At 49.1% G+C, this 15,858-nt stretch overlaps 1 protein-coding gene across 1 annotated transcript in view; it reads left to right on the forward strand.

Annotated features, from left to right (window-relative positions):
* The window catches only part of AXL (AXL receptor tyrosine kinase), a 34,200-nt gene extending 19,955 nt beyond the window's left edge, over nucleotides 1-14,245 (forward strand). The window contains exons 9-21 of the mRNA XM_060172321.1: nucleotides 2-102; nucleotides 2,024-2,174; nucleotides 2,365-2,391; nucleotides 3,754-3,886; nucleotides 4,149-4,240; nucleotides 7,079-7,174; nucleotides 7,293-7,370; nucleotides 8,762-8,854; nucleotides 9,219-9,340; nucleotides 11,088-11,197; nucleotides 11,377-11,536; nucleotides 11,943-12,079; nucleotides 13,258-14,245. Of these exons, the coding sequence (XP_060028304.1) occupies nucleotides 2-102; nucleotides 2,024-2,174; nucleotides 2,365-2,391; nucleotides 3,754-3,886; nucleotides 4,149-4,240; nucleotides 7,079-7,174; nucleotides 7,293-7,370; nucleotides 8,762-8,854; nucleotides 9,219-9,340; nucleotides 11,088-11,197; nucleotides 11,377-11,536; nucleotides 11,943-12,079; nucleotides 13,258-13,609 (1,652 nt within the window). The 3' untranslated portion in view covers nucleotides 13,610-14,245. The remainder of the gene's footprint in view (nucleotide 1; nucleotides 103-2,023; nucleotides 2,175-2,364; nucleotides 2,392-3,753; nucleotides 3,887-4,148; nucleotides 4,241-7,078; nucleotides 7,175-7,292; nucleotides 7,371-8,761; nucleotides 8,855-9,218; nucleotides 9,341-11,087; nucleotides 11,198-11,376; nucleotides 11,537-11,942; nucleotides 12,080-13,257) is intronic.
* Nucleotides 14,246-15,858: the final 1,613 nt, after the last annotated feature.

A 15,858-nucleotide genomic window follows, 5' to 3' on the forward strand; every position in this document is an offset into this window, starting at 1 on the left:
AACGGCAGCCAGGCCCTCGTGCGTTGGCAGAATCCCAGGGCGTCCCTGCAGGGTACCCTGTTAGGGTACCGATTGGCCTACCGAGGCCAGGACACCCCCGAGGTGGGTGCTGGTGGCTGGGTGGGGGCAGGGAGGCTGGAGGAGGAGGGAGATATGGAGGAGCAGAGGATAGAGCAGAGTCTGCAGAGAGGGGATAGCGGCCAGGGAAGAGGGCCAGGGAGTGGCTATTTCTACCTTGTGGCATTTCAATAGGCATTTAAAAAAAAAGACAGGTGGGGGTCGGGCAGTAGTACAGTGGGTTAAGGGCACATGGCGCAAAGCGCAAGGACCAGCATAAGAATCCTGGTTCAAGCCCCCAGCTCCCCACCTGCAGGGGAGTAGCTTCACAGGCGCTGAAGCAGGTCTGCAGGTGTCTATCTTTCTCTCCCCCTCTCTGTCTTCCCCTCCTCTCTCCATTTCTCTCTCTCCTATCCAACAATGACATCAATAACAACAATAATAATAACCACAACAACGATGAAACAAGGGCAACAGAAAAAGGAAAAAAGTAGTCTCCAGGAGCAGTGGATTCATGGTGCAGACACTGAGCCCCAGCTATAACCCTCGAGGCAAAAAAAAAAAAAAAAGACAAGTGAGGGAGACAGCTCAATGATTATGCAAACAGACTCTTATGCCTGAGGCTCTGAAGTCCCAGGTTCAATCCTCAGCACCATAAAGCTAAAGTTGAGTGCTATTCTAGAAAAAGAAAGGGAGAGAGAGAGGAGGAAACTTTTTTTTTTTTTATGGCAGAACAAGAGCATCACTTTGGAAGTGCCAGGAATCGAACTCAGAACCTTGTGCTCTTCATGTCCACTGCTCTAGCCACTGTGCCACCTCCCAGCCACTGCAATCTCCCCTTGAAATCAAATAGTTGCTAGCCTTTTGAACAAAGGTGTTTTCATCATGCAGAGAGGTGCTGGCTGAAGGAGCAGCTAGCCCTGGGGTTTGGAGTGAAGGGTAAGAGGTGAGGAGTTTGAAGGGAATGGAGACCTGGGCAGGAGAAATAACTTACTTGGATAATGCACCACTTTGCCATGTGCACGACCCAGGTTGAAGGCTGACCCCCAATGCATGGAAGGAAGCTTTGGTGCCATGCTCTCTCCCACTCTCTTTCTGTCTATTAAAAATAATAAGGGAGTTGGGCAGTGGGTTAAGCACACATGGCACAAAGCAGAAGGGCCAGCATAAGGATCATGGTTCAAGTCCCCAGCTCCCCACCTGCAGGGGAGTCGCTTCACAGGCAGTGAAGCAGGTCTACAGGTGTCTAGTTTTCTCTGCCCCTCTCTGTGTTCCCCTCCTCTCTCCATCTCTCTTTGTCCTATCTAACAATGATGACATCAATAACAACAACAATAATAACTACAACAACAATAAAAGAAACGAGGGCAACAAAAGGGAAAATAAATAAATATAAAATAATAATACAAAATACAAAGAAAAGGCTAGAAAGTTGAGGGCAAAACGATGAGAATTCAGTTCTATTTTATTTTGTTTCTTTCTATTTTTATTATTGGATAGGGACAGAGAGAAACTGAGGGTAGGCAGATGGAGAGAGGGAAAGAGACAGAGAGACACCTGCAGCCCTACTTCACCACTTGTGAAGCTTTCCCCCTGCAAGTGGGGACTAGGAGCTTGAACCTGGGTCCTTGTGCGCTGTAATGTGTGCGCTTAACCAGGTGTGCCGCCACTTGGCCCTGAATTCAGTTCTTTGGCAGAAACTCTGCAGCACCTTGCTAAGACCCAAGGAGGCAGCAGCAACTAAGCGTGGTTGAATCCCAGACCCTACAAACCTGAGTTTTCAGTGACCTCAGGGATGGAGGGTCGAAACGACAGAGTGGGGGAGCAGTGAGAGATGGTGTATAGGGAGAGATAGGGCATCTTGGGCCGTAGGACAAGGACAGGGCTTTGAGAAATATGAGGGAGGAGTGAAGGCCAAGGAGTAAAGGCTGCAGAGCCTCCCTAATGCCACCTCTGGCCACCCTAGGTGTTGATGGACGTAGGATTAAAGCAGGAGGTGACCCTGGAGCTGCAGGGGGACGGGACTGTGCCCAACCTGACGGTGTGTGTGGCAGCCTACACTGCTGCTGGGGATGGGCCCTGGAGCCTCCCTGTGCCCCTGGAGCCCTGGCGTTCAGGTAACCCCAAAGCCATGCCCAGCCCCCTTTGCCTCTCTCTTATTCCTGTTTTGCCCCCTGGGCATTTCAGGATACTCCATTCTAGGTTCTGTCCCTCCCCCGAGCCTGACTGACAGCCTCACTCCCATGCCCAGGTTGCACCAGTCTTGCTGTCTCTGAGCATGTCCCCCTCTGTCCTTTCTCCTCACAGGGCAGGAACAATCAATCCGCAAGCTGGGTAAGGGCTCACGCACCCCATCCCCTCACCCCCAATCCTTCTTCCCTTCCCTCCTCACCCAGCACCATCCATCACTGCATGAGCAGCCTTGGCCATGGCTTTTCTGTTTCTCAAACTCTAGTTGCTCTACTTCTTGGGTCTGTGCACTCCTTGATGGGGAACCACCATCAGCTCATTGTAGGTAGTAAGTGATTGGGGGATGGGTGGATGAATGAGTGAATGGATGGGCGAATGGATGAATAGGTGGATGGATGAACAGGCAAGCAGGGGGGTGAGTGAGTGGATGGGTGATGAGTTTGTGGATTACAGACATATGCATGGGTAGATGGATGGATGGTGCACCTGGTTGAGCGCACACACTGGTGCAAGGAACCTAAGTTCAAGCCCCTTGGCCCCCTCACCTGCAGGGGGAAGCTTCACAAGTAGTGGAGCAAGGCTGCAAGTGTCTGTCTCTCTCCTTCTCTGTCTCTCCCTCCTTTCTTAATTTCTCTCTATCCAGTAAATAAATATTTTTTAAATAAGTGGGTGAGTGAGAAGATGAATGGATGAGGAGTGGGTGAGTGGATGGATGAGTGGGTGGGTGGGAGAGTGGATGGGGGATGGATGGGGGGTGAATGGGGGGTGGATGATGAGTGATGATGGATGGGTGCATGGATGAGTGAATGGAAGGAGGTATGGATGTGTGGGTGAATGTGTGAGTGAGTGGCTTAGTGAATGGATAGATGGAATAGAATGGTAGGTAGATGAATGAAAGGAAGGAAGGAGGAAAGAAGGAAGGAAAGAAAAGAAAGAAGGAAGGGAAGAAGGAAGGAAGGAAGGGCAAGTGAATAGATGGGTGAATGGATGGAGGGTGGATGAATAAATGGATGGGTGAACTGATGGCTGAATGACAAATAAATGAGTCAGCACACCCATCCCTCTCCAGTTATCTCCAGTAACTCTCCAGTCTTCCTCCTACACGCACTATAGCCCCCTACCACTCTTACAGCTGCCTCTCCTAACTCAGCCCACTGTCCTTACGTATCACCCCCATCCACCTTCCTGGGTTTCATCGCATGCCCTTTCCACACGAATCCCACCCATTCCAACACTGCATTCTGACTGCTTTATAATGCTCTATCTCTCCCCTACCCACACTGCTTCACTCACCCTCCATTCCATATTGCAAATCCTGCAAAATGTACAGTCCACACTGTCCCATGCACCATCACCCCCTCACTGCACCCTATCTCAGGCGCACACTCCTGCCCTGTCACATGTCTCTCCCCCTGGCCTCCCTCCATCATCACCCCTGTGGGGCCCACAGCTGGATCCAAGGCTTCAGCCATTAACAGTGTACCACACGCCCCCTCTCCCCAATAGTGAGTGAACCCCCAGCCCCTGCCTTCTCGTGGCCCTGGTGGTACGTTTTGCTGGGAGCTGTTGTGGCTGCCTCCTGCGTACTCATCTTGGCCCTGTTCCTGGTCCACCGGAGGAAGAAGGAGACGCGCTATGGGTAAGCTGGAGCTCTGGGGGTGAGAAGGCTAAGGCTGGAGGCAGGGAGGCCATGAGGAGGCCTGAGGGTGCCAGAGGAGAGAGGACCATGAGTGGGGTCAAGGGCAAGGACATGGAGGAAGTGTGGTGAGACAGGCAGGCAGAGATGGGGCGGGGACTAAGGGGGTGCTTGCTCTCACAGCTACTGGAAGGAATGAGGGAGTTCCACATGATTCTGTCCTGCTTTTGCCTCCTTCTCCTCCTCACCCTACCCTTACTCCCAGAGAGGTGTTTGAACCTACAGTGGAGAGGGGCGAGCTGGTGGTCAGGTATCGAGTTCGAAAGTCTTACAGTCGCCGGACCACGGAAGCCACCTGTAAGTGAACTAGTTCCTTGCCTCCCCTCCCTGACCTGGAGTTAATACCTGCAGAGATTTGGGCCTCCCAGGCTTCTGTAGACACATAAGCCAGAAGTTCCTGGAGGCTTTTGGAATGTTGGATTGTTAGAAGCACAGGTCCAGAACAGAATTATGAAGCTATGCAGAACCTTAGAATAACAGAAACTGGAGCCAGGGAGGTGGCTCAGCAGTTTAGTCCAGCCTAGCATGTGTGAGATCCTGGATTTGATGCTCAGCAAAGCAGAAAAACAAAGAAATGAAGGAGGAGGAGGAGGAGTCAGGGACTAGGGAGACAACATAATGCTTGTGCAAAAAGACTTTTATGCCTCAGGCTCCCAGGGCCCAGGTTCAATTCCTTAGCACCACCATAAGCAAGAACTGAGCAGTACTCTGGTGGGGGGGGGGGAGAGAATGGAAGGAAGAGGAGGGAAATAATAAACTTCTTTTGGAAACTGAACTCCAGATAGCAAAGGGACAGTGAGACAGTCACTTGGGCCCCAGGGAGACGCATGGAAGGAGCTGGGAAAGACATCTATCCAAGGGGCAGGGAGAAGTAGCAAGGGGTCACCCTGACCTGCCGGGGTTCTCTGGAGCAGCTGTTCTCAAAGTAGGATATAGGTCCCTGGGGACTCCGAGACCTGTGCAGGGTGTCTACCAGGCTAGCTGTTTTCATACCAAGACCAAGACCTTCTTCAACCTTTGGCTCTCTCCTCTCATGGGTTTTCCGAAGACTTCTCACTTTGTGATAATGTCATCAGTCCAAGGACGTGTGTGTGCCTGTGGATTGTGTGTGGAGAAGAAAAAAAAATTACTCAGCTGCCTCTGAGGGGATTCAGTGGTTAGAATACATTCCAACATGCTAGATGCCCTGAGTTTGATCCTCAGCACTGAATATGCCAGGATGGTGCTCTGGTTTCTCTTAAAATGAGTAAATAATTTTTTAATGCAAAAAAAAAAAGAAATCATTTTAAAAAATCTGTTCCGGAAGCTGTAACATAACTCATTTAGTACAGCACACACTTGACCATGCACAAGGACCCAGGTTCGAACCCCCAATCACCACATAGAAGCACCATTCACAACGGAAGCTTCAGAGAGCAGTACAGCTGTGCTGTGGTGGCTCTCCTCTGTCTCCCTCTCCCTCACTGTCTCTTGTCCTCTATTAAAAAAGAGAGGGGGGTGGGGGTAGATAGCCTAATGGTTATGCAAAAAGACTCCCAAAACTGAGGTTCCAAAATGCCAGGTTCAGTCCCTCCGTACCTCCATAAACCAGAGCTGAGCAGTGCTCTGGTAGAGAGAGAGAGCAAGCTGTGGAGATAGCATAGTGGTTTTGCAAAAGATTATCGTGTCTTAGACTCCAAGTCCCCAGGTTCAATCCCCAGCACTGTCCTAAACCGTTGCCTCTCTGTCATCCTCTTTCATCCTCTTTCTAAAAAGAAAAAGAAAAGAAAAGAAATGCAGCTCAGGAGTGGTGTAGTGGCTAAAGCAGTGGACTCTCAAGCATAAGGTCGTGAATTCAATCCCTGGCATCTAATATGATAGAATGGTACACACTCTCTTGCTCACTTGCTCACTCTCTCAGTCTTTGTACAGGAAAAATAAAATGAATTAGTCACGGGGGGGGGGAGTTGAGAATTAAAAAAAATGTTTTTATTATCTTTATTTTATTTACTGGATTTTATTTATTTCCAGACAGCTGGAAATTGAGAGGGAAGGAGGTGATAGAGAGGGAGAGAGACAGAGAGACACCTGCAGCCCTGCTTCACCACTTGCAAAGTATTCCCCCTGCAGGTGCGGACTAAGGGCTCAAACCTGGGTCTTTGTGCACTGTAACATGTGCGCTCAACCAGGTGCGCCACCACCCGGCCCCTGGGATTTTTTTTTTCTTTTCTTTTTTTTTTTGTGGCTGGGCAAGTAGCTCAGCTGGTAGAACACAGGAGTTGCATTCCTGAGGCTCCCAGTTTGATTCCTGGTCCCAATGTACCAGAATGATGCTTTGCCTCCCCAACTCTCTCTCTCTCTTTCTCTCTCTCTCTCTCTGTCTCTCTCTCACTTTCTCTTCCCTCTCATGTGAAGCCCTCTGTCTCATATGAAATAAAATAAATCTAGAAAAAGAAAAGAAAGGAAAGAGGGAAGGAGGGAGAGAGAGAGGGAAAGGAGATAGCTCATGGGGGAGAGTGCATGCCTTGACTTGTACACATTCAGATTCAAGTCCTGGAACCACACAGAAGGTGCTATGTCATCAGGGCAACTCTTCTCTTTCTCTGAAGAAAAACAAAGGTGGCTGGGGACTAGTGAATTCATGTATGTCAACCTACTGGCACTGGAAGAAAAACAAATTATAGGAGAACTAAAAAAAAATAAGTTGTTTATTGAGATACAGGGAGAGAGAGATCAGAGCACCACTTCCTACTAATCGTGTTTTACTTTTTCATTTCATCTTCCTTGTTTATGTGTGGAGTTAGGGATTGAACCCAAGGCTTCACACATACAAGGCATGTGCTCTATCCACTGAGCCACCTCCACCAATCACCCCCACACCAAAATGTTTTTATGACTAGTGTGGCAGGACGCTGACCAATCAGAGTTCCTACTGCAAAAGATGTATTTAATTTGCTGCTCTGGAGGGGAAGATTCAGGGTGTTTGGGGAATGCAGGGGTAGGGGGAGAGGATTAGGGTGTGGGCACTCAGGGTAGTAAACTGATGTTTGGAGAGGAATGCAGGAGTGCCCCAGTGTCCTTGTGGGTGGGTGTCACCTGAAGGTCAGCTCTGCCCTGTAGCTCTGTCTACCCCCTCCCACACCCCAACCTCCGCAGTGAATAGCCTGGGCATCAGTGATGAGCTAAAAGAGAAGCTACGGGACGTGATGGTGGACCGGCATAAGGTGGCCCTGGGAAAGACCCTGGGAGAAGGTGAGCCCCCACTTCCCACTGCAGAGCATACACATGTCCCTGGACCCCCAAATCCTTTACTTTTCCATCCCAACCCAACCACACACACACCCACAAGGTCAATATTTCCCTCCCACAGGGGAATTTGGAGCTGTAATGGAGGGCCAACTCAACCAGGACGACTCTATCCTCAAGGTGGCTGTGAAGACAATGAAAAGTGAGTTTGTGCATGCTGTATGGGGTCTCCCTACCCCCTTGAACGCCAACCCTTTGCCCTATGCCCCTATATAGAGAGAAAAAAGCAGGAAGGTGAACAGTAAATTGGTTCCACTATTGAGCCTTGGTATTTCTGGACAGGAAATGGTGGCCATGCCATCTTTAAGATAGGAGAAATGGGGTTGGAGAGACAGCATAATGGTTCTGCAAAAGACTTTCATGCCTGAGGCTCCAAGGTCCCAGATTCAATCCCCAGCACTACCATCAGCCAATGCTGAGCAGCGCTCTGGTGTGTCTGTGTCTTTCTCTCTGTATTTCTCTCTCACTAAAACAAAATAAATACAAAATAAAATAAAATTTGAGAAATGATGGTAGCACCAGATGACTAGATCAGGTACTAGATGTATAGTACTTACTTTTTTTTTAAAAAGCCTAACTTTAATTTTTTAAAATATTTTATTTGTGGGGCTGGGCAATGGTGCAGCAGATTAAGCCACACATGGCACAAAACACAAGGGCTGGCATAAGGATCCCAGTTCCAGCCCCCGATTCCTCATCTGCAGAGGGGTCATTTCACAGGTGGGGAAGAAGGTCTGCAGGTGTCTTATCTTTCTCTCCACCTCTCTGTCTTCCCCTCCTCTCTTGAGTTTTCTCTACCTCATCCAAAAACAACAGCAATAATAACAATAACAATGACAATGATAAACAATAAGGGCAACAAAAGGGAAAAAAATAGCTTCCAGGAGCAGTGAATTCATAGTACAGGCCCCAAGTCCCAGCGATAACCCTAGAGGCAAAAAAAAAAAAAAAGAAAGAAAATTTTAAAAATTTTAATTATTTGTTTGTTTTAATGAGAGAGGGAGAAAAAGAGCCCAGAACACTGCTCCGCTCTGGTTTATGGTGGTGCTGGGGATTGAACCTGGGATCTTGGAACCTCAGGCATAAAAGTCTTTTTGTATAACCATTATGCTGTCACCTCAGCCTCAGTGCTTACTCTTTATGTTTAACCAGAGCACTGCTCAGCTCTGACTTATATTGGTGCCAAGGATTGAACCTGGGACCCTAGAACCTCAAGCATCAAAGTCTTCTATATAACCATTGTACTAGCTCCTTGACCTAGCTCAATGTGAGAGAGAGAAAGAGAGAAAGACCAGAGCACTGCTCAGCTCTGGCTAATAATGGTGGTGCTGGGGACTGAACTTGAAACCTCAGAGCCTCAAACATGAAAGTCTTTTGTATCACCACTGTGTAATGATTTCCCTGGCCCACTTGGTACTTAATTAATCTTGCTTAATGAAGGGAATGATGGCGAAAAAGGTGAGGGGGAGGAGGAGGAAGGAGAGAAAGAGCGCCCCCTCACTTCCCCCTTTCCTCCCTCCATCTCTCCCCCAGTCGCCATTTGCACCCGGTCAGAGCTGGAGGACTTCCTGAGTGAAGCTGTGTGCATGAAGGAATTCGACCACCCTAACGTCATGAGGCTCATCGGTGAGGGAGGGGCAGCCTAGGGGTTGGGGGGGCAGGAAGATCAAATCTCCAGGCGCTCAGCCCCTGCCCCCCCCCCACCTCCCCAAATGTCAGCAAACCGCCCCCTCCTTCTGTCACTCAGTTTGGAATTTGAACTATGACCCTTCCCAGAAATAACTGAGGTCCCAAGAAGGGGAGGGAGTGCCTGGCCAGCAAGCATCCCTGGGAACTGCGCTAGGAACTGCTTTCCTCTCAAGCCTGGTCCTTGCCCCCCCCAACCCCCAAACAAAGTGGGAGGGGAGGGCTTTCCTCATCCACCCTCCTCCCCACCCCCCAACCCCCACCCTGCACAGTGGGTGACAGGGTCGCCCGGAGGGGGGCCCAGGCGTCTGTTTCCAGGGTTCTGAGCGGGAGGGTTTCCCTGCACCTGTGGTCATCCTGCCCTTCATGAAGCATGGAGACCTGCACAGCTTCCTTCTCTATTCCCGCCTTGGGGACCAGCCAGTGGTGAGTGGTGTTGTTTAACCCTCCCAGGAACAGAAATAGGCAAGATCATTGAGTTCATTGAAGTGCTGGGAAGGAAATAACAGGATGAATTAGGGGGAGGTCAGGCTGTTCGTTAGGATGGATGGGAGAGGCCACATGGTGGACAGAAGGGAGCTGCCTGCAGGAGGGCACAGCCTGGGCAAAGGCTCAGTGGTGGGCATGGGCCTGGCTCCCCTGAAGACCAGAAAGGAAGGACCATGTGTCAAGCATATACAGGTTACCATGCACATGGATCCGGGTTCAAGCCCCTGGTCCCCACCTACAGGGGGAGGCTTCAGGAGCACCAAAGCAGGTCTGCAGATGTCTCTCTTCCTCTCTCTTCCCTCCCTTCTAACTTTTCCTCTGTCTGCAAATAAAAGGGGGGAGGGTGGTGGTTACCAGAAGAGGTGGGTCATTATGCAGGCATCGTAGATCCCCAGGAATAACCCTGTTGAAAATAAGAAAATATTGTGCTGGGTGGAAGCGCACCTGGTTGAGCACAGATGTTACAATGCGCAAGGACCTGGGTTTGAGCCCCTGGTCCCCACCTGCCAGGGGAAAGCTTCACGAGTGGTGAAGCAGGGTTGCAGGTGTCTCTCTGTCTCTCTCCTTCCCTCTTGATCTCTGGCTGTGTCTATCCAGTAAATAAATAAAGATAATAATAAAAGAGATTTAAAAAAAGAAAAGAAAATATTGCACAACTATCTTTTCATAGAAAATACTAATAAAGTTGTTTGGAATTAAAAAAAAGAAAATAAGAAAATAAATAACAATAATATCTTTTAAAAAGATGAGAAAGGGGAGTCGGGCAGTAGCACAGTGGGTTAAGCACACGTGGCGCAAAGCGCAAGGACCATCATGTGGATCCCGGTCCGAGCCCCCGGCTCCCCACCTGCAGGGGAGTCACTTCACGGGTGGTGAAGCAGGTCTGCAGGTGTCTATCTTTCTCTCCCCCTCTGTCTTCCTCTCCTCTCTCCATTTCTCTCTGTCCTAGCCAATAACAATGGCAACAACAACAATAAAAACAAGGGCAACAAAAAGGAAATAAACAAATATTTTTTTAAAAGCTGTTGACTTTTAAATACCTAAGGGCTGGGGAGAGAGCATAATGGTTACACACACAACTTTTATGTCTGAGGCTCTGAGTGCCCAGGTTCAATCTCCAGCACCACCATAAAACAGAGCTGAATAGTATTCTGGTAAAGCAAGCAAGCAAACAAATAAACACCCCTAAAAAAAAAGATGAGAAAGGAGACCCCTGGATAGACAGTAAGTCAGGGGAAGAATGTTAGGAGATGGTCGCCAGGGAGGTAGTTTGGCAGGTGGAGCTCATGCCTTGCATGAGAGGTCCAGGCATCCATCCCTGACACTGCATGTAATGTAGCAGTGCTCTGGTCTTTCATAGAATAAATAAATAGAAGGCAGGCAGTGCACATCTGGTTAAACACACACATTATAGTGCACAAGGGCCCAGGTTCAAACCCCTGTTCCCCACCTGCAGGGGTAAGCTTCACAAGTGGTGACACAGGGCTGCAGATGTCTATCTACTCTCTGTCCTATCAAATAAATAAAAAGTATTTTAAAATTAATGAATTCTCAGCACCATGAGAAACCACTGCAGGACAGGGCTGGGCACACACAGCAATGGCAAGAGAAAGGGAGGGGGGAGGGCTTGACCTAAGGGAGTCTGCTGATCCTGTCCCCTTCCTGCCCCACTCTCCTCCTCCAGTTCCTCCCCACTCAGATGCTGGTGAAGTTCATGGCAGACATTGCCAGTGGCATGGAGTATCTGAGTACCAAGAGATTCATTCACCGGGACCTGGCTGCCAGGAACTGCATGTGAGTGCTCTCTCTGCCAGAGGTTAACTCTTGGGCATATCCAGGGTCTCCAGACTCCACCTGGATGGGGCACTGCTATGGTGGTGGTGAGAAGAGGAAGATGGCAGACTTCCTGAAGGAGGAAGCCTGGTGTCCAGGCCTTGACCCCTCTCCACTCCCCAAACTCCCTTCCCGGACAGGCTGAATGAGAACATGTCAGTGTGTGTGGCTGACTTTGGGCTCTCCAAGAAGATCTACAACGGGGACTACTACCGCCAGGGGCGCATTGCCAAGATGCCAGTTAAATGGATCGCCATTGAGAGCCTGGCTGATCGCGTCTACACCAGCAAAAGTGACGTGGTCAGTGCGCATGCTCAGAAGATGTGGGGTGGGTAGGACGGGTTGGGTTCTCTCTCCCTGGGTTAATGGAGTGGGGGTGTCCACCGGACCTGGGCCTGTCGCTGTGACATAATGACGTCTGTGGGATGACAGAGCAAGGGGCGCAGAATGGTTTAGTGTGGACGTGGAGAACATGTTTAATGCACGCAGAATCAGGGTGCAGAGTGTGCAGACAGGTGCATGGCTGAGCCAGGCAGTATGGGCACAGGGAGTCACATCTGTGAGTATGTCACTATGTCCCCGAGAACAATAACACGTGCACCCCAAATACACATGCATAGGGATATATCCATGACTATGCTTGTTGGGGGTGGGGGAGTCTGTGCAGGAGAGACCTACTAATACTCTCCCTTCTGCACCCCTATAGTGGTCTTTTGGGGTAACCATGTGGGAGATTGCCACACGGGGCCAAACCCCATATCCAGGCGTGGAGAACAGTGAGATTTATGACTATCTGCGCCAGGGGAACCGTCTGAAGCAGCCTGTGGACTGTCTGGACGGACTGTGAGTCCTCTGAGGAGCCCCCACCCCTCACATCCCAGAATTCACTCCCAGACCTCCAGCACCTCCCATGGTCCCTGCAGACCCAAGACCCTTCCGACTGTTGAGTCACCCACCAGCCCCCTTTCCAATGCTCTTCAAGACACTCTTAGTTATAATGTGTAAAGTGGGCCGGGTGGTGGCGCACCTGGTACCCAGTACCAGTTAAGCGTACATAACATGCACAAGGACTTGGGTTTCAGCCTCTGCTTCCCACCTGTAGCAGGGATGCTTCACGAGTAGTGAAGCAGGTCTGCAGATGTGTCTAGCTTTCTATCTTCCTCTTTATTTCCTCTTCCCCTCTCATTTTCTCTTTGTCCTAGCAAAGGGTAGGGGGAGGTGAATGGTGGCCAGGAGTAGTGGATTGGTGGTGTTAGCACCAAGCCCCAGTGATAACACAAAAAAAAAAAAGCGTAAAAAATATGTAGAGAACTATATCTCAATATGGTAAGGGTTGAGTAAGGGCTTATTAAATGAATGAAATACATAGAAAAGAGTGAGGCAGAAGAGAGGAAGTAAAAAAATGAGAGAGAGAGAGACAGGCTGGCACAGTTAGGCAGGCCACCAGGTGGACAGACAGACACATAAACAGGAATAGAAAACCTAAGGGGGGCAAGTGGCGGTACACCTGGCTGAGCACACACATTATGGTGCATAAGGACCCAGAGGACAGAGGGAGAGACAGACAGACAGATAGACAGAGGGTGATGTTCCCTTTGTTTCTGTCCTATGGGACTCCCATGTGGTGCCAGGAATTGAACCTGTACTTCATGTATAGAAAGACACGTGCTGTCCCCTCTGAGCTATCTCCCACCTCCCACAACTAGGCTTTGATGCCAAGGTTTGGGGGGGGGCACTGGGAAGTCGTGCTCAGGTAGAGACACCCATACTCAAAACCCAGGGGGCCTTCTTGTCAAATCCCTTTCCAGCTCCTAAATATCCCAGCAGATACCTCAGAGACTCTTGAGAACCTCCCAACCACTGTAGATCACACACACACACACACACACTGCTATGGTTCTCGCCAATCTCCTGGAATACCCCTGGTCTTGAGTGCCCTTAATTGCCCCTCACATGCCCCCCCCAGAGACACCCCCTCTGAGTACCTGCTCAGTCTCCCACCCCTCACTTGGCTGTCCTAGATATGCCCTGATGTCGCGGTGCTGGGAGCTCAACCCTCGGGACCGACCGAGTTTTTCAGAGCTTCGGGAAGACCTGGAGAACGCTCTGAAGGCCCTGCCCCCTGCCCAAGAGCCCAACGAGATCCTCTACGTCAACATGGATGAGGGAGGGGGTCATCCCGAGCCACCTGGAGCCACTGGAGGAGCAGACCCCCCAACCCCACCTGACCCCAAGGATTCCTGCAGCTGCCTCACCTCAGCTGAGGTCTATCCTGCTGGCCGCTATGTCCTCTGCCCCTCTACAGCCCCCGGCCCCACCCCACCTGCGGACAGGAGCTCCCCTGCACCCCCAGGGCAGGAGGATGGAGCCTGAGACACCCCTCTACCTGGGACTCCTTCTCAGGACCCAAGCTAGGCACTGCCACTGGGGGAGGAGAGGCTGGTGAAGGGGTGGGGAAGGGAACCCCATCACCACCATTTTCCACCCCAGGTCTCACCCTCAACCACAGCCCTGCCTTCCTATCTATTCCACTTCCATGCCCTATCCCACACCCTAGTGTCCCCGTGTATGAAAGAAAGGGACTGGGCTGTAAGCCCTAAGGGCTTCACAGTCCAAGATTCTAGACTCTCAAGTTCAGAGTCTATTTCAAAAGGTTCTATGTTTCAAAGATGCTAGGAGTCTTTGGTTCTAAAGGACTCCAAAGTCTCTAAACTCTAAAGTGCTAAGGTTCTAGACATGGGAGTTCTAAGGAATTGTGTTCTAAAGAGGTTCTGAGAGTCTGTAGCTCTGGATTTTTCTGCTTCTAAAACTCACTGATAAAAATCCTTGAGATTTTTAGGTCTGAAAGCTCTAAGACTAACTCTAGGATCTAAGAATCCACGATCCTAGATTTCATATTTCTGGGGTTCTGAGTCCTTAGTGTATAAGATTCTCCAACTCTAAAAATTCTACAATTCTAAACATGAACATTCTGAATTCTAATGTTCTAAAATTTGATGTTGGACAATTCTTCAAGTCTCAGTCCTCTGATTCTATGACTGGCTTATTCCCCCTTCAAATGCTAAGATTCTAATGAAGGTTAATTCTGGGTCTTAAGGCTTTCTGACCCTTAGAAATATTATTATGAGATATTCTGAATCCTAGAGTGTAAGATTCTAGAGTCTGCAGGTTGAATTCCAGGACTCTAAAGACTAAAGCCAGTATTTTAAGGTGTGATTGAAACTAAGAACCTAGATATTCTAGAAGTGCTTAAGATTCTAGATGATTAAACTGTAAGATTCTAATATTGTTCTGTTCTATGTCCCAGCATACTCTAGATTCAGATGGTCCAAGAGTCTGAACAAGGTGCAGGCAGACTCTAGAGTTGGCTGTGGCCAACTACATACCAAAGTTCAAGTTACTTCTAATGATGGACGCCTTTAGGTTCTATCCTGCCTTTCTAAGATTTTAATGAAGGGTCCACAAATCCACATTGCTAAATCCTAAGATCCTAGGCACTGTAACTCTAAGAACATTTTAAGATTTTAATGGTGGGTGTGTGGGCGGGTAGATAGTATAATGGTTATGCAAAGAAACTCTCATGCTTGAGACTCCAAAGTCCCAGGTTGGATCCCCAGCATCACCATGAGCCAGAGCTGAGTAGAGCTCTGGTAAAAAAAAAAAAAAAAAAAAAAAAAAAAAACTAATGTCCACAGATCTAGAATTGTGAGGTACTTTGGTCTGAGTACCACCCTTCCCCTTGTGAATGTTCCCATTTGCTCCTTGTTCCTTTCATGTTTGGAAGTGGGTATCACCCTCAAGCCTGTACAATGCACAGGGATCCCTACTGTTGGGCTGTGCTGTCCCCCCTGAGCCAGTCCCTCAGGCCCCCTATACAGAATGTAGAGTCTGATGCCTCCAGGGGGACTCAGATCACATAAAGCTTTGTAACTACTCTTGTCTCCACTCAGCTATTCATATGAATCTACTCCCTGACAACTCAGTTTCCCCATGAGTGAAGATAATAGCTTGATGGGGGTCCAATTCTTCCCCCTCATTATAGAGATTAGAATCAAGCACACACATAAATGGAAAGACACAGACCATGAAATGGCAGATTCTCCAACACCCTTAGTGAGGGAATGGCACACAGATAATAGAATCACGCCCCTCCCCACAAAGTACTGGAACACAGTACTTTGGACTCACTCAGAGCCACTTGGACACAAACGCAGAGACATGGAGATTCAGACACACAGAGCAAGAGAGACATATCAAACTGCACAGATGCAAGCACACTAAAACATGCTTATGGGGGGGAACTAATATGGAAGAAAGTAGGGGAGGGAAGAGGATTTTAGATTTGGTTTTAGGAATGTATATGTGTTGCCTTTGTTCTGACCTAGGAAGGTGTGTTAAAACCATTCTCCCTTTTTTTTTTACTTTTTTTTTTTTTTTTGCCTCCAGGGTTATCGCTGGAGCTCAGTGCCAGCACTAGGAATCCACTGCTCCTGGAGGCTATTTTTCCCATTTTGTTGCCCTTGTTGTGGTTGTTATTGTCGTTTTAGCTGTTGTTGTCGGATAGGACAGAGTGAAATCAAGACAGGAGGGAAGACAGGAAGAGAGAAAGATAGATACCTGCA

Source organism: Erinaceus europaeus, chromosome 2 (assembly GCF_950295315.1).
Source record: "Erinaceus europaeus chromosome 2, mEriEur2.1, whole genome shotgun sequence".
Lineage (NCBI taxonomy): Eukaryota > Metazoa > Chordata > Mammalia > Eulipotyphla > Erinaceidae > Erinaceus > Erinaceus europaeus.